At 38.9% G+C, this 18,706-nt stretch overlaps 1 protein-coding gene across 1 annotated transcript in view; it reads right to left on the bottom strand.

Annotated features, from left to right (window-relative positions):
- KIAA1109 (KIAA1109 ortholog) overlaps positions 1-18,706 on the bottom strand; it is a gene marked incomplete at its 5' end in the record, with an annotated part of 180,806 nt that overhangs the window by 93,491 nt on the left and 68,609 nt on the right. The window contains 10 exons of the mRNA XM_018561118.1: positions 681-833; positions 2,133-2,283; positions 2,725-2,876; positions 8,948-9,159; positions 12,178-12,375; positions 13,789-13,991; positions 14,470-14,597; positions 14,951-15,091; positions 15,512-15,632; positions 17,904-18,077. Of these exons, the coding sequence (XP_018416620.1) occupies positions 681-833; positions 2,133-2,283; positions 2,725-2,876; positions 8,948-9,159; positions 12,178-12,375; positions 13,789-13,991; positions 14,470-14,597; positions 14,951-15,091; positions 15,512-15,632; positions 17,904-18,077 (1,633 nt within the window). The remainder of the gene's footprint in view (positions 1-680; positions 834-2,132; positions 2,284-2,724; positions 2,877-8,947; positions 9,160-12,177; positions 12,376-13,788; positions 13,992-14,469; positions 14,598-14,950; positions 15,092-15,511; positions 15,633-17,903; positions 18,078-18,706) is intronic.

Here is an 18,706-nt window from a genome sequence, read left to right as displayed (position 1 = left end):
AAACACACTCTATGGCTGCTGGGAGCTTTTAAGCGAATTTCAGTGTGTGTCTCTTATCCCTCCACTTGCTACCCAAGCTCAAGCCAGTGAGCATGATTTTCTGTTACTGTATTTAGAGCCTTAGTACTGCATATTGCCAAAGTCAGCAGCCTGTGAATTTCAATCTACTAGTAGATAACAAGTGGTTTTAAACTGATCCGCATTGTGCCACGTATTGGTGGGAGAAACACGTGACAAATACCTGGCATCATGGCAAACAACACCCATTGTTGATCTTTTAGTAGATTGGTATTAAAAGTTTGATGATTCTGGCTATATGAGAAATACAGGATTCAAAATAGGGAAACAAAAGCATATTAAAGCTTTGTCAAGAATGTATCTAGGAACAGAGGTTAAAATTATTACTCAAAATGCATATTGAAAATAAACTAAAAGTTTTCTTTAAGACCATTTGTTATTGACAGACCAGGACTTCCTGTGTACAACAGCTACAATATGGGAAGATTTGGGTAAATAGCACTGAGACATGGTGTTCCATATTCATGGCAACAGAATAATCTTGTTAAGAACATTAGCAGAATTGCACACAAACACCCAAAGAATGTAATTTACAACAAACTAGAATCTTCCGCAAACTGTTATCAACAATTCCAATAATGAAAAAAGCAAAGGAGACTTACCAATGTGGCATCTTCAATAATGGAATAATTGGCTTGATGTAAATAATGATGAAGCAAATTGCAAAGCAGACAGGAGGGATTTTCTTGTAGGTAGCGAGCTTGCTTTGTAAGTCGGTTGTACTTACTCCGCAAAGGGAAATGAACGCTTTTATTCTGCAAGAAAAGGTAAGTTAAAAAAAAAAAAGCATAATGAAGTAGACCTTACCGGTCACTGTCCAACATAGCCCATCTCTGGCTCATTCCGTGCCAGCAGTATGTTCAGCACTAAGGGACCATTCACAACTATGCGTTTTAACGTGCAAGTTTTAATGCATGTTAATGCATATGCAGAGTTTTTTAATAGTGCTAAGTCAGCCCAAGACTTGTAAACTTTACCCCACTACTAAAAGCACAAGCTCAGTTTTAACATCACCTTTTTAGGTATAATAGGATGTAGATCTTATCCAAACTACTACTACCCAGATTACATTGTTACAAGTTTTACCTCAATAGTCATTTTAGTATAACTGTGTTGTTGGTCACAAAGGATTCAACTGTGTTGGCCACCGATGCTAAATATTTTAACATAGTTATTTAGCAAACAATTGCACCCTCTTAGGGGGTTTACTAGCCAGCCTCCCAACTTTTGTACCCCAAGTAGCTCACTAAGAAAAGAATGAAAACATCCTTATTCACATGAATTTCAGATATTTCTATAGTGGAAAATAGACAAAATAAACACATATAATTCACAACACTAACACACCAGGATAAAAATACTTAAAGGAGAACTATGGGGTTAGGGCTTTTTGCCATAGTTCTCCTTAGGGTAACGGGAGGGCACAAACTAGCGTCCTCCCGTCACCCTAAGCTCAGTATACTGCGAGCTACAGCTCGCGGTATACTGAGATGCCGCAGCTGAAGCGGATCCCGACAATTATGTCTGGATCCGCTCAGCTGCGTGAGTGACAGCTGGCTCTGCCTATCTAGAGGCAGAGCCAGCTGTACCCGCCCCCTCCCCCGTCCGTTCCGTCAGTCAGCGCTGGAGGATCGGAGCGGGGGGAATCCAGCCCCTCCCCTGTCACGGCAGAGAGCCGTGACAGGATCGAGAAGTTAGCGGTTGCTACGCGGATGTCACCCTATTGAAATCAATGGGGCCATGCCGCAACCGCTGTGTGCACTAGCACATGATCGCACGTCCCGGGTGTCGTGGAGGTGTGAACCTCAACCTATAGAGACTTTTTGTCAGCTGCCAACCCCATGTTAAATGTTTTCCTTTTCTTTTTCAGGACTCAAAGATGGATGCAGACTGCTGAAAAAAAAGATATGTTTTAGCATATTTTCAACGGAACTATATTTGTAAGGTGTTTTATATTTAATTAAATGTGCTTTATAAAATCCACCTACATTTAGTTCTTAACAAACAACTTACATTCCAAAAGAAGTGGAAAAACAAATGAACCCTTCACTCACCTCCAAGGCTTCAGTCATAATACAGCCCATAACAGCACAGACTCTTAATGTGCCCTCAGTATCCAGCTTGTTCAGAGAGGATTTTAACTGATCAATAGGAACCAGCCATGCACTGACCGCTGGAGTTGCAGTACTTAGGAGGTTCAATTGCCTAAATGAAAAAGTCAAACGATTTAGAAGCTTTAGATCATTTAGACCATTAAAATAGAGATCCTGTAATAACCACAAACCTCTCTAACATTAAGGGCTAGTTCACACCAGATGCAGTTGTGATGCAGTTCGTTCAGTTTGGCAGCTGCATCAAAATCACGTCACAATGCTTTCCAATGGGATTTCTGGTGCCCTGTTCACACGAGTGCAGTCTGTTCCAATGCAGTCAGAAAAAATACTACTTGTCTCATTTTAGCTGCACCTGATCGCAACAAAATGCATGCGAACGCACCTGAAATTCCATTATAAGGTTAAAATAAAACAAGATTCAAAATGGCAGTAAAACGCATTGCACTACTGCTGCACAGACGCGCACAGTTATGGTGTGAACTAGCCCTAAAATATCACTTAACACATAAAAGCTTAATTTAGTGACACACACCTGGAAAAGGTAAGAGCTGGTGAGCGTACATTTGTGGGTGCTGCAAAGCTAAACCAGATCTCCTTTATATTAAGCTTCATGCTACTAGAGTCGGGAGGAGGAGGCATTAATGGAAGATCTTTTTTCAAGTCATCTGACTCAACACCTTCATCCTTAAAAATAAAATGGAAAAATGAATAATCAAATGCATACTCCAGCATCCTTAAGGACATAAAAATACCCTATATTTTTTTTACAATTTACATATATATGCCAAGTACATCACACAACTAGCACAAGCTAGGGTTAGCAACAATGTACAAAGAAGAAACTAGCTTGTAAGACTAGCTAATTACCAGCTGACTGACAAGCAATGTGTACTGTGCACAATATTTTTGTACTCATAGCAAAATAATTTTGTTAATGTTCATTGAGGGACACAGAATTGACTGACATTTAGGTTACACTGCTAGTTACAGGAGGATGTGGACAGTGGCAAATAAACAGTGGAAATCCTGGTATAACCCCCTCCCACTTCCAGCATGCCTCAGTTTTTAACAAAAAAGTGCAGAAAGCAAGAACATAAAAACAGAGGGGTAGGACCTCACACCCAAAGTTGGCATCAGAAGAGATTTGGAGAATCACCTGGTAAAACCTAGCGAAGGTGTGAACAGAGGACCAGGTGGCAGCCTTGCAAATATGGGTTGCCTGGTGCCTAAAAGCCAAGTATGGACTCAGAGATGTAGTAGAGTGTGCCTTGACAGGAAAGGGTAGAACCTGATCATAAGCTTGAATAATGATTTGTCTAAGCCACCAAGAAATAGTGGCTCGTAGGACATGCAGACAATGGAGGAAAACCTCCTTCTGATGTACTGTACTGTAAAAAGGTCAGGATTCGGCCCATAAGATATTTTCTGGGATGAAAGTTTCTTTCCTCACACCATGGAAAGTATTCCTGAGGATGTCTGCCTGGCTCCTCCCAAATGATCGATAAACCCCATTACCATGGCTTTATCCGACTGAATTCTGATCAAGGGACCCTGCCATTGAGATGTCTAGAGTTTCAGAGACAACCAAAATGCTTGAAGCTCCAGAACGTTATGCGGGAGTCGAGATTCCAAGTCTGTGAGGCTAGCATTCGCTGTGATGATCTCCAAGAGATCAAAAGGAAGGATTTCACCAACTCCAAAGCTGTATTTCTGAGCCACCAGATGAGAGAAAACAAAACAAAAAAATGTGTCTAAAGACTGAAATGATTTTTCCCACGATAACAGGATGATGAGCTGAAGAAAAAATAATCTTGAAAAAGTGAAAATGAGCCTCTGGTTCCGGCTCCTCATGTGAAAAGCAGCTCCTCTGCAGCCTATCCTATGGTCTTGATGCTTAGTCTGCACACCAAAAAAACAGGTAGCATCAACAGGTAGGAGAATCACTAATGCTTCCCATGCTATCTGCTGGGTTTTTTTTTTTCTTCCGCTGTCAAAATACTCTAACAGGGCGGACAGCTCAATGGCCGTAGGCTTCTGACCGACTCCTTCGATCAGCTGATCAAGGGATAACGGCCAGAGAGCGGCACCTACTGTGCAAATTTGCATACTGTTTATTATTGGTAATATTGGTCATTTTGATGGATAATTACAAAATCTGTAAATATTGGTCCCGAATATTGGTTGACCCCTAATTTGAACTCTTTTAAACTTCTTTTTTTCTTGGTTTCATCGTGGCAAAGATTCCCCCATCTACAAAATGAGCAAAGTCCTACACAGATACTTTATTTGATGGTGACTATTTAACAAATATTTGCTTTCCTAAATAATTATTGTTACTGTTGTTTTATTGTTGTTTTTGTTCTTCAGATCTTATATTGCATAACTTTTTGATTTGTTGTCATTTTATGTTCTATATCCTCTAAATATTGTATCTTCCCATCCCAGCTTTTAATGAGTTTTATGCTCACTATCTTATAGATACGTCTGTTGTACCTGACTACCATAGACTTGATGAATACCTTCTTAATCTTTCTCTTACCTGACTCATGGGAAATGTGTCCTTGTTGCACAGCTATTACCTGTAACCAGACATTGTTTTGTATATTTTATATTTTTAATTAATCTCTTGTATTGCTCTGAAAAAATACATGTGGAAAAGACAATAATACCCAAACAAAAAAAAAAGGAAAAATGACTATTAAAAATAGTTAAACTCTTCTCAGTTGAAAAAAAGACATCCATCCCACTAAGACACTAGCAAAAAAATTGAGGCATAATGGGAAGGGTAAGGCCGGGCTGGTCACTGATATTTTTTAGTCAGTGTCCAAATCCTCCTGTAGGCGGCAGTATAACCAAAATGTCAATGAATCACTGGTACCTCAATAATTGCAAAGAGAAATAAGAACATACATTTCATCCCTGTAAATTTAAAGCAGGGTTACACTTCAGAGAGAAAGTGGAAATCCTCTATACTTGCCCTCCTACTGCTGACTGGCAGTAGTGTTCAGTTTTGAAAGTCCGCTTTCAGCAGTTATAATTGAGAAAGTAACTTTGAGGCTATGAGCACTCAGAAAAGCTGATTGGCAATGTGGGGGCGTGGCCATGAGCAACCTGGTCGGACGCGTTTAATGCAAGCTTCGTGCATGGTCTCCAGGACCCGTCTCAATTCTGCACATAAAACGCCGATCCCTGTACCATTTCTACCTCAGGTAAAGAGGGTTATTGTCATGGATCAACATGAGTAAGGATCGTTCTTCGTCAGCTGTGGAACACCTGTGGGAATTTGCTCAATCGGAGGGAGGTTGCCGCCCCCCGCAATTGCGGAGTAACTCTTAGGTGGCCTCCGACACACCAAAGTAACAAAGCGGACAGCCAGACAAACTAGATAAGATCCAGAGACTTACACTGGAACAGATTAACACGCAAGTGTTGGCCGCCATTAACGCATGCAATATCTCACTGACAAACAAAATAGTGGAGGTGAAAGTGGATATTGGCTTCCTCAGGCCAGATATGCAAAGTATTCGGGATAGAGCGTCGGGGGTGGAGGATTTCTGTAATAGAAGACACAGTATTTCCTCTTCCTTGGCAATTGACAGCTATGGAAAAACCTTTGGCATCAAAAAGCGAACGATGTGACGCAACAATCTGCAAATTTTTGGCTTCTTGGAAAAAGCAGAGGGGGACAATCCTGCTGAGTTTGTGGAGAATTGACTGCGGGACATATTCCCTGATGCATTTTTTTCATTCTCTTTTGCTATTGAGAGAGCAAAAAGAGTGCCTGCAAAATTAGCACCACCAGGGGCGCAACCAAGACCATTTCTGGCGCACTTCCTGAATTGTAAAGATCGGGATTTAGTTTTACGCAAAGCCACACAAAACGGGACTATTAGATTAGAGAATGTCACGGTTTAGATATTTCCTGACTTTTCACTGGTACTGCAGAAGCAAAGAGCTTCCCGTTAACTTTGGGATAAAGAACTGGTGTATTCTATGACATACCCGGTGAGACAGAGTACAGTTTGAGGGCAAGGCCCTGTTTTTTACAACTCCAGAAGAAGCCCTAGGCTGGTTAAACAGGACATAACCCAGGCCGCTGATCTGGGTCTGAAAGATGTTTGAACAACTGATGTAGGATGTAGGGGTTGTTAGCAGATGTGGTTAATTTTGGTTGAGCTTCCTAGATATTTTTTTTAATACATTTCTGTCAAAAGGGTAGTTAACTCTAGTGAATTTTATATTTAAAATGGTTGAAGTCCAAGTTCATAATGAATTTGATCATTTTGCAAGGGGGATATACACTTAAAACACAGGGGGATATGTACTTAAAACACAGTGGAAGTTTGATTAATAGGTGATGTGATTAGGAGTCTGAAAGCATGTTTTAAATCTCTAAATGGTGTTTTAGATGATTGATGGCTGGGTGGAAATTGTTTTTGCACTTTAAACACGTATATATGGGGAATGGTATATAGAGAAGTATATATTTTATTTTTAAAGGCAGCAGAAATTTGTTTATTATGAGACACCTGACTAGGAGTTTTAAAATTTTGTTTCTAAATGGTGTTTTAGATGACCAACGGGTGGGTGGAAATTACCGACGCACTTTAAACTCTAAACGGGGAGTGGTGTTTAGAAAAGTACATATATGAAAACACAGTGGAAGTTTATTTAGTATGAGACACCTGATTAGGAGATAAAATTTAAGCTTTACGTCTTTAAATGACAACTTAGATGATTACCGGGTGGGTAGAAACCCTTTTTGCACTTTAAACACTAATAAATAGGGTGAATGGCAGCTGCAAAAACTGTATTACTGTTGAATAGTATGATGCTCCTTGATTGATGGTGGGGGATTAGGGGGGTGAAACCTACTCAAGTATTTTATATGATACATAAATATAAAGTTAGTATCACTTGTCTGCAAGAAACGCATATGATTAGACAAAGTGTGCCACAGTTGGGTTCAATGGGCGGCTCAGTCGTGTCACACTCTCAAGAGTCCAGTACACTCTCAAGACCAGTGCCATATACGATTTTAGTGTGTCTGTTTGGAGTGTTGGATGAAGAAGAGTGGATGAAATGTCAGAGGATAGCTCTATCCGAAAATGTATTTATGGTCTGCAAATGTATAGTTCTTAAGTGGATGCAATCAGAAACACCAGAAATGACCCACTGGGAACAGAATGTAAATCAAATTATCTCATATGACAAATTGATCTTTCAGCCCAGGGGCTGTCCGGACAAACATATTAAGATTTGGGAAGCCTGGATGAAGTCTGATGAGTATATAGGGGTTTAGTGGTTTGGACTTATGTGGTTCATAGTATACTGACTATATGCATCAATTTTGAAGTATGTAAACAATATATTTTGATATCATAAGAGTCTATAGAGTATAGCATGGATGGGGAACAATTTGTATGGTTAGACTATCCTTTTGAAATGTTTCATATGAATTTATGTGGTTGTTGAATTATATGGATATGTCTAAAGTTTAACATGCAATAAAGAGAGTTTAAAAAAAGAAAAGCTGATTCTCTTTCGATAGACACCACATTCATGAACTGGTCTGTTGCAATCGCAGGTTGCGTCTTTTAGGCACAGTTTAGCTTTAGAAACCCATTTAAAAGCAATAGGTTTTTAAAGACATTCCAACAAAGCCGAGAAGTTCCAAGCAGTTCATATGCTGACCGTATACATTACAACCCTGTTTTATTTTATTTATATGTAACAACAACCATGCAGTGACCCTACAGGGGGGAAACGAGGGATGTAAGGGATGAGTCATGCAAATAACTTCTACATGAAAGCCAAAGGCTTTTGGATGTGGGAGTGTGAACACAGCCAGAAGTGTGATTACAGCTCCCTACGTAGCACTTATGTCCGTAGCAGCCAAAAGATTAAGCATCACAATAATCATTCTATTAGGTAGCATTTACTCTAAAACAAATTTAAATAGTTTTATATGTTTTTAGAAAACATACTTAAAAGTATATTTCCACTTTTGCAGTCAAATTTGAGAAACCTCCACTGCATGTCTGTTATGTGTTCCCATTTACACAGCAAACCCAAAAATAATTTTCAAAAATGTGTTTGATGAAGGCCTTTGTGCAGATTCCAAGCAACTCTGAGCAGTTTGAAAGTTAAACAGAGGGACAGACTGAGCTTCCTTTCATTATGCTTTAACCCTTTGTTAAGACAGTGTTCAAATCTAGTTTACAACTAATAACAAAATCTCCAGCACAGTACAGACAGTGGTAATTAGAGTAAACAAAATTTCTCACAGCCCACTTCTTAAAGAGCAATTTCACTTTCTCACCAAATGTAAGAAAATGAAATTACCCCGCACTTGCTACTTGCTATTTGTGAATGTTATTTAAAAGTATGTGTGCCAGATTCCACTTTTTCGTACAGTGTACGGACGGTACACCAGCTGCAGTGGGGGGAATGATGCTTCACACAAAAGTAAGACCAGATTGTTAAGCAAGTAAAATGCACTTAAAAAAAAGCAGCGTATTTAAGTTTTTTTTTAGTTATGCAATGTTAATTGAAACATATAACAAATATATCATAGGTTTTATCCCAATTTGGCTACAAAGGGGAAATACACTTCAAAGCTGGTAACATAAATGAATAATGAAATAATTATATCAATAAGGGAAGAGAAAATTAATCTTACAAGAAAACAAAATAGTGCATTAGCATGAAGCATAAACCAATCATAAAGAAACAAGAGATTTACGAGGCTTTACCTGTTCATCAGATACTGAATTTCCATTAATGTCTGAAGAAGGACTCACGCCATCGCATGGGATATTATCATCCGATACATCGGTACTATAGCCACTTCCAGTTGGGGAATCGGAAGAGTCATTCGATTTTTGCATTCCACTTCGATCAGTAGTACCTGACTTGCCCATCATGCCAAAAGAGTTGTACAATATAGCGCCAGACTGCCGCCCACCTTTGTGCAGGAAACAAAATGTATTATTATACCTCCAGGAAAAAAATAGGATAATCACACATACCAATATAATTTATCCGTGAAGGACAAGTGTACTTTTAGTATACTTATCCTGTTTAGGGTCAGGCATGCTTACTCAACACCCCTTTCAAGTATTATCCTTTTAAAGTGTTACATAGCTGTCCCTACAAATCTTTGTGCTGCACAATTTCTTAAAAATCAAGTAACACTGTGCACTTCCCACACATGAACACTGAATATCCTTGAATTTCTGTAGAAAGGCCTTCATGGGGCTACAGGTAAGTATGACACTTGAAAGGGTTGCTGGGGAGGGTACATGGCCCTAAACAGGATAGATGTACTAACAGAATATTTTTCTTAAAGATGACCACAAATATGAGCATTTCCCAGTCTGCATGTTTTTTAACTGGACTGGATGACACTCTCATATGTATGGCAGCAGCAGGGATCTCCTTTTGACAAACCGTCCGATCATTGATCTGTCCCCATTAAAAGCTTGTAGATACCATTTCCCCTTTCTCCTAAAGGTAAATATAAAACACCTGGATTCAATTTTGAGTATTGTGGCAAAGCAGTACCAAGAAAGGGATATCTTGGCAAGCACAACAATCTTATTTTCTTTCCCTTCCATTGAGGGGTGGACAGCAGAACAACCACCTCCCACATGCCCAATGAAACAGAACTGGAGGACTGCTAACAGCCCAAGAGCCACCAGAATAACCAAAGCCCAAAAGAGAGACCTCATAAGACCCAGGTGGGCGTGACTGACAGCTGGCTCTACTGTCTCTGCAGTGGTTTCGCCCCTAGAAACAAGAATCCCTGTCGGCTGGTGTTTATCTAAAGCATCCACTAATGGTAACACTTTATTCCCCATATTACTATCTGTTTTACAAATATAAAATTGCAGTACATTGTGACCTATGCCTGTTTCAATACAATACAAATTTAAATTCTGGCGGGAGTATGACATCACAGTGATGTAACAGGGTCTCAGGGAACTCTGGGATTGGCCTATCACGTTTTGCTTTGTATATATATGTGTGTGTTTGTCTGCACCTTATCACGTTTTGCCTAAGGGGATCTTGCGTGACCCCGAAACGTTGCACCAGTGTTATATGCTGCATCTACGTCAATAAATAGACGCATTTGAACTGCATTTGGAGTGCCGGTGTCCCTGTTTCTATCTATGCATGCAATGGTTGCCATCCATTGACTACTGCAGCACCCTTCCGATTCTAGTGGAGCAAGCAGCGTGTGTTTACGCACCGCTTGCTCCACTAGAGCAAGTGGCGGCGGCGGGGGACTTTAAACATTTTTTGTTATTATTTAAAATTCCCCTAACCTAGGTGTAGTAGTTGTGCATTATTATCTGTTAACAGGTGTATTTGCATTATTATAAGCATGGCTTCATGTTGTTTGACACTACACACATAACCTTTCAGTGGAGCATACTTTCATACCAATTTGGCAGTGCCAGTATTCATTTTGAGGGTAACTTAGTTAATCCTACTGCTTTTTTTTTTTTTTTCTAAATGTATGTCAGTTGGGTACTAATTTTGTCGTTTCTAGCTGTGTCAGTATGTTACTGACGGTGTTTCTGCAGACATGTTTTAGGCTTGTTTTGATGAGCCACAAACTTCCTGCTGTCATGATAAAGGCGCAGATGGTGTCTGTTTATGTTTACTTGTAGCGGTGATCACAAGAACTTTCTGTATGGTTTTGAGAATTTATTTGGTCCCTTTATAAAGTATACTTTATAAAGGGACAGTGGATCATCAGGGCACTTGGGCGATCATCTGTATAGTGAGATAATTGATTGTTTACTGCAAACTGGGGTTGGGTACTGTTGAAAGTGAGATTGGTGTCTCTCCCATTGGCCCTGGTTTACAATATAAATATATGGTGTTTGTAAGGGTGCTATCATTGTCTGTCTGATGAAGGGGCCCGCCTATGAAACAAATTTTTTTTTTATGTTGCGACTAATAAATTGCTCTGACTTGAGTGCTCTGATGTGCCAGTAATGCTTTTGTCTTTGAAGATTCCCAATGGTAGCACCATCTGTGTGTTCACTGCAGCGCTCATTGAAAACTAGATATAATACCACCCAGAGTGCGCCACACATTGTGTAAATGTTTCAGATAGTGTCAGTATAGTACTGATTGTGTCTCTGTGGACATGTTTCTGGTGTTGTCAGTATGTTACTGATTGTTTCACTGTGAATATGTTTCTGCTGGAGTCAGTATAGTTTTGTGTCTCTGCGGACATGTTTCTGCTGGTGTCAGTACGGTATTAATTGTGTCTCTGCAAACATGTTTTTGGATGTCAGCACAGTTCTGATTTGGTCTCTGTGAACATTTCTAGTTGTCGGTACAGTACTATGTCTCTGCGCATATGTTTTTGTGCTGTCAGTACGGTTTTGTGTCTCTGTGGACATGTTTCTGGTGGTGTCAGTGCAGTACTAATTGTGTATCTGCAAACATGCAGATACAATTCTGACTGTGTTCCTGCAAACACGTTTCCAGTTATCAGTAGTTTTGATTGTGACTTTTCTAATAGTGTCAGTACACTACTAATTGTGTCTCTGTGAACATGTTTCAGGTAGGTGTCTGGACTCTTTATTTGGTTATTCTTTTTTTTTAATACAGTTAGCTATACTGATTCCACTGAGTTTGTTATTATGTATTCCTTTTAATCTGGAACAATGCAACTTTGTCACAAAGGAACTAGAATAGGGGAGAAAAAAATATAAACCTGACACTTACCTGGAACAATTATATGTATTTCAGCAGACAGGAAACCTTTTATGCACATGTCCGTGGGATAAGGATAACAGCTATAGGAACTGCACTTTTTTAAACAATTCATCATTGGCAGCATCCTTCCCCCCCCCCGCACACTACATTATAAAGGTGTACTCTGCCTTTAGGGTCTTAACTGCATTTCAGTCCATAATCCCGCAATTATGTTTCATTACAGATGGTGACAAAATGAAATTACCTTTAATGACCAGGTTTTCAATTCCACATTCAAACATTATCCAACCCCATTTTTCTTGGCTTGGACCAATGCGTGTTACATCAGTAGCTGGAGGCTGCTCAGTTTCATCCACAAATGTAAAATCATCTAATTCTTCCAACGTGAAAAGAACCTTTGATTTCTCAAAGGGAATAGTAGTGATTGCACAGGTTCCCACATCTGATCAAACAAGAGAAAGAAACATAATAACAAGGTCATAAAATACTTAACTGCAAAGCTGCAGCCACAATAATACTTATTTTGTGTATTATGTTTGGGAATAAATCTACAGTTACACACTGTAAAACATATAAACTGGAACTGAGCATTTAAATAACTCATTTAACCAATATTAAACTTTTCTGATTTGCATAAAACTATAAACTAACAGAAAGGAAACTATACCATGGTATATGTGTTTGGGTGATAAGCAAAAGATATGCATGTTTATTAAATAAATGTACAACAGCTAAAGGAAATAGTAATCTTCATTAGTTTACTGGAAAACCAGTATACTGTGTGTGGAAATCAATGCGTATAACCAATTATCACTTTAAACATTTCCTTGCAATGGGTAAACAGGCAACATGTGATCCAGAACACAATGTCCTTAAAATGCTTCCATCCATGGGCACCCTCAAATTTTGGTGACCAACAAAACTTCTTACCTAGGGGTAATTAAGAGCAATCTCCAAATGGATCATGGTAAAATAGCTTTCATTCCCTGCTTTAGACCCATTCAGCTATGACTTGCTAAGTAGAATTCATTTGTATTTATAGAAAGTGTTTTTTTTCCTTTTCCTGATGCACCCGTAGGGCTGCATTCTGTGGCCAATTTACATACAAATAGCCCTTTGCAGAATGCAAATCAGGCATATTTTTTTTCAAATGTGATTCCTATCCTATTTCCAAAAGGTAATAATATTACTATGGCCTCTTTGTAAACTCCTGTAACCAACTTGCATAAACATATAATCATATATAAATCACATACTAATTTGCAAAAATTAGTGGATGACAAATATAAGCTCATATACCCAATTAAGGAAAATGTAAAAATGAATTCTTCTGAAGCAAACAAAATCTAAAATGGAGAGAAAAACCAATACATAAACAATGCTTAAATTTCTTGCTTTAAAATGACAGTCACTACTCTGTACAAAGAAAGACAAACCTTCCCTGTAGGTGCTGAGCAGCTACTGACGTGGTTTTTATTCTGCCTATATGGTTTTCCCATCCTTATGAATTAAGCTCTTCTATTCTTTCTACCTCTGACACTTCCAGGAGTATCAGAGGCTTTCTGCTCCAGGTCATCATTTTTTTGCATACATAATAGACTCTCTTCAAAGGAATGAATGGTATTTTTACATACATGCACAGAAGTAGCAGCTGACAGTGTGACCAGATGAGTAGAAGACTTTGGTGGGGGTGGGGTTCATGAAAGTCAATAGGTTTGATTTACTAAAGCAGTAGAGAATGCTCACACTGTAAGGGAATCACTTTGCTTAATAAATTAGGTGAAGCTCTGCTGACTTCATTCATTCAATTGCGGAAGCAAGAATCCCCATTCACTAAGCACCCCTGTGTGTTTACCTGAAGTATCAAGACCCCGGAGCTGACCATGTACTCGATGAACATTCAACTTGGCAGCTATTTCTTTTCCTTTTTCAGCCCCAGCATTGGACCTAAGGGATCCTGAAGACTGCGGTTGCATCTTAGTGGCACTGGCATATTTCTCAAAGTTCACAGTTGGACGACCAGTTTCTGGGTTGTTTGGGGCTTCTTCTACCACGCCCCTACAACAGAAAGAAGAAAGCACTTAGAATGCAGCCCACTGCTCAAATATGACAACGTGTTAAACAAAGATCAATGGCAGAGGATAAATGAAGAAGATAGTCTATATTTCAATGTGATTCAAACTCGACAGCAACGTACATTTCTTCATTTAAAACAATAGGCTACTGCTAAAGGGAGACAATTTGTATGCCAGCTGTAGAAAAGGCACAACAATTTATGCATTAACTATGTGTTTCAATAAACACAGTCTCTGTAACAGGAATAATAATTGGAATGACACACTGCTTCATTTATGAAAGTGTCTGAGAAAAGAATTGTTACAGTCTTGCTTTAATCTATAGCAGCCACACTGTCCATTTAAATAATTAACGATCTGATTTGACAAATAACATGTAAAACGCCTCTGCCTGTAAGCATGATCTATTTCAAATTCTGATAACTACCGTACAACTTTGAAGAGCAATGACAATTCTTTACCTGTTCATACGGACTTGTGTAGCAATTCTGTCAAAGCAAAGAGCAACTAAAGAAACATGAGTGACACTTTTATTTGTTGCTGTATTAGAGGACTCTTCTATTGATGCTTGCAACAAACAGAGATTAACCTAAAATAAGACAAATTGATTAACAGAACAAATATGACAGACATATAACTGAATAGCAAGATGTGTAATAAAAAAGAAATAAATTGCGTTTAAGTTAGCTTTGCCCCACCTCCATTCCACCCAAAGGCCATAATAAGTTGTATCTCTTACAGATGGATGCCATTAGGGAAGAGTGAAGCCATTATTTGGATTTGCAAAAGTTGGGCAGAAACAAAAGTTTTGGTAGGGAATCGCTAGAGCCCCTGAGAGATATAGGAAGGCAGCCAACCTGCAAATCTTAAATATCAACTTTGTGTGAAGTTGCCATAAGAATATTTGGTTGCATCTGTAAAAGCTCTGAAATAAACCATCACCTTGGGAATTGAGACATTGGCTTGCAGCCCCTTAATTTTCACATTATCCTGGGTTAGCACAGATTTAGTTTGTGTTTGATTTGTGCCTCCTTTAACCTGAGTCTCGGGTTTGGCCAATTTATTATCTGGCTTTGAAGAGAGCTGGAAAAAAAAAAGAAGAAAAGTAATACAGATGGTTACTTCCATAATCGATCAAGACCATTAAATGTACCACTGCATGGCATCATTCAGTAAATAGTACCCTGGAGCTCCTAAAGAGAAGACAATATATTGCTTTCACTGCAACAGTTTTTATGAGAGCACCAATATGTTTTCCAGAACCAGCACATAAATTATACACAGCTATCAAAGATTATAGCTCCATTCTTCATGATCATACCAAAATGATGCTTAGAGATTTACATATACTATATTGTCTTTCCTTTCTACTTCTATTCTCAGCAAGGTCTTGAGCACCACACTCAGTTAGGCATTTCGCTATATAGCATACATATTCTGGAAATAAAGCATAAGTTAAAAAATGTTATTACAGTAATGTGAGGAAAAAAATAAATCTCGTACATTTTCAGAGAAAGTAGTTTTGCTGTTCTGAACGGCTTCTTTTAGCACCTTTGTGTGCAGATCATCAACAATTGCAGCAGGATGTCTTGTGCTGGTGAAATGAACCATGGCTTCTATGTACCTGCCAAAAAAAGAAAATTGGATTATAAATGGACACATAATAACTGGCCTTGTGGTACAAGAACAAAATATAAGGAAAGCAAATACACAAAGATACTTGTTATAGCTGCCATTATCCTATTTGTAAGGGTAATGCAGGCAGCTTCATGTCTAGGGTTTGTTTGTATATAAAACTATTTTGATACAGTAAAATTCAGCCAAAAACTGCAAAATAAAAGGGAGATATGTGAGCCACAAGTTTTTTCTCTCCCTGTTTTTAAATAAGAAAGGTAGACTGAGTAACAAAATGGCTTTTCCTTACTTTTTGTACTTAAAAAATTATCAACAATCATGCATTTTTCTGAGCTGCCATTGACAGTAATAGCTGCTTTAACTTGTAGTGATGCATCCAAAGCTGCAAGTCACGCATCGCACAAAAGTGAACTAGCACTATTTAAACAATGACTAACGTGTACATTTAGACACTTAGGCCTAGCGTGCGTGCACGGGAAGAAAAACACTGTCCATTGTAAACAGCCGTTACCGGCTTTTTCACATACAAGCGATCGGTGGCTCTATAGCCGTCCGATCGCTTGTATGTGCTGCTTGTGTGCCCCGTCTACTGCCGCTGTTCCGCCGCTGCCACCTTCAATCCCGGGATCGGCTGCCCCATCTGCGGTGCGGTACCAGCTCGGGAGGGTGTCAGGAGGAAGATAAGAGGGAGAACAGCATCTTCCTCCCTGCTGATCTCCCTCCGACGTCTGAATGCGGAAGTGATGTGTAATACATTACTTCCGCATTCACCTGTCATTCCTCAGATCTTTGCTTCAGCAGCTTCTTTGGGGGTCCCCAGGTGACATTAGGGGTCTTAGAGACCACTAATGTCTCCACAAAGAGGACCTGTCAGTGTGCCTTTGCTATTATATAGGGGGATTTTTATCCCCCTATGTGATAGCAATAACATTAAGTGTAAAAAAAATAATTAAGTAAAAAAAATTCCCCCACGTTTACGCACATATAAACGTAAATATGCATCAGATGCGCCAGCACGCGAAAACGACAATTTTGTTACACAGGTTACATATCGCCGCGAACGTCGGAGTGATAGCAATAATTTTAGGGCCATCAATCACTGATAACACTAAACTGATGAGCGGTAAAAGCTTTTAAAGCGTCGCCTATGGCCAATTTTGGGTATTGTAGTTTTATGAGGTTTTGCGGGCGCGCGCAATTTTAAGGCTTGACATGTTTGGTGTCTTTTTACCCGGTGTGGCCCCGTCTTTTATATTGTACCAAAAAAGTGGGTAATAATAAATGTTTTATAATTTAATATAGGGGAAACAGGTTTTTTTTTCCGGTAATTTTTCCTTACTATAGTAAAAAATAAAACCCGCCGTGGTGATTAAATTCCACCAAAAGAAAGCTCTATCTGTCCCTAAAAAATTGTATAAAATTCATTTCAGTACAGCGTTGCATGGCAGAATAAATGTCATTCAAAGTACCACAGCGCTGAATAACGAAAAATGGCCTGGACAGGAAGGGGCTTTAACACCCCGGACTTTAAGTGGTTAAAGAGATCTTCCTGGTCCTTTACAGCTGCTGTGCTGAGCAACTTCGCCTCTACTGTGAAAAGACAGGGGGTCACTTGCTCGGCACACTGGCCATTCAGCAAACGCCTAGTATTTTTGTTAATGAATACAAGGTTTTTCCCTGACTGGAAGAGGGGCAGTGCCGTGCTGTGACGGCAGCTTAATTAGCATATTGATGAGGTGAGGGGAAGGAGGAAAGGAAAAATATTAGCCTAATAAACTTAAGCTTTAATAAAGTATTTGTAAGAAGTACAAGTGAGAATAGCAGTGTTCTAACTGCCATTCAGGGCAACAAAGCCACAAGTCAGACCCAATTGTCTCACTTACTATGGAAGCATGTTGTGGAACATCAGTAGTCCCATTTATAAAGTTTCGCATAGGAATCCAATACAATGCGTTGTAATTTGGATTTAACAAATCAAAAAAAAAAAGAAAGCGTGGCACCACTGAGAGAAAATAGTAGCAAAATTCCCAATCTAAAGATTCTAATTTCAATGAATACAAAAATAAATTAGTAATGTGTATATAAATAGGAGTGTGTAAATATACTGTCAGAAAGGTTTTTCAGTAAGTAATTATCTACTTTTTAAAGCAGAATATTTACTAAAAAGCACAGCTATCTCGATATACAGTATCTGACATAGAAATGTCATATGCACAGCGCTATACATGTGATACAATAAAACAAAAAATTATAGTCATACCTGTCCAATGCTTCTGCAATTAACGGGCTAAGAACAATGTCCACTGTACCCTTTACTTCTACAATTGCTGTTGTACGAGTATGGGATACTGGTTGATCTAGAGTCCATTCTTCAGTTAGTGTCTCCTCATCTGTGTTGTCCATCGCCTTTTTCTCCAGGGGAGTGTACGGGGTACTGAATATTAAAACGAGAACCAACAAACACTTTAACATTTTTAAGACAACTGAAAAAGGTAAAAGAGAACTACCAAGTCTTGAGTGGGTCAAGTGTCCAGGCAGAGAAAACTGAAGTCAACACCTGATAAAACTGGGACACAAAAATTATAGATGACCTTTCCCAGGAACACATCACAAAACATTATAGCCTATTATAGCCTCCCACTACATTAGAGTTCGTATCGACGGATGTTCTTTTCGGGTGTGTGTGTGAAATGCATGTCAAGAGCAGATTCCCATCGACTTCATCAGAGTAGTTTAGATGACATTTCAGAGGATGTGTTTAACGTGCTTTACATTTCATTTCTTTCGGATCTCCTATTAAGGTGTGTTTGAATTGTAAACAAAGCAGGTCAAATGAAGCCTCTTCTTCTCAAACACTGCTTTTTGCCTCAGAATGCATGTGTAGTAGCAGGACTTCTTTCTACATGAGCCCTAACAATAGCATTGCCAAGCAAAGTAAATTGTCTTGTTCTTTCTTTGTTATCTTAAACAAATGATTGCTACGTTGTTCTATTCATGCAAACAATAATATGACCATTTAAATCAATATAATTATTATTGCACTGATTAAGTGTGGTATTTATT

The sequence above is a fragment of the Nanorana parkeri genome, unplaced genomic scaffold (genome assembly GCF_000935625.1).
Source record: "Nanorana parkeri isolate BGI_ZX_2015 unplaced genomic scaffold, ASM93562v1 scaffold501, whole genome shotgun sequence".
NCBI classification, from domain to species: Eukaryota; Metazoa; Chordata; class Amphibia; order Anura; family Dicroglossidae; genus Nanorana; species Nanorana parkeri.
This window is presented reverse-complemented; position numbering and strand designations above follow the sequence as displayed.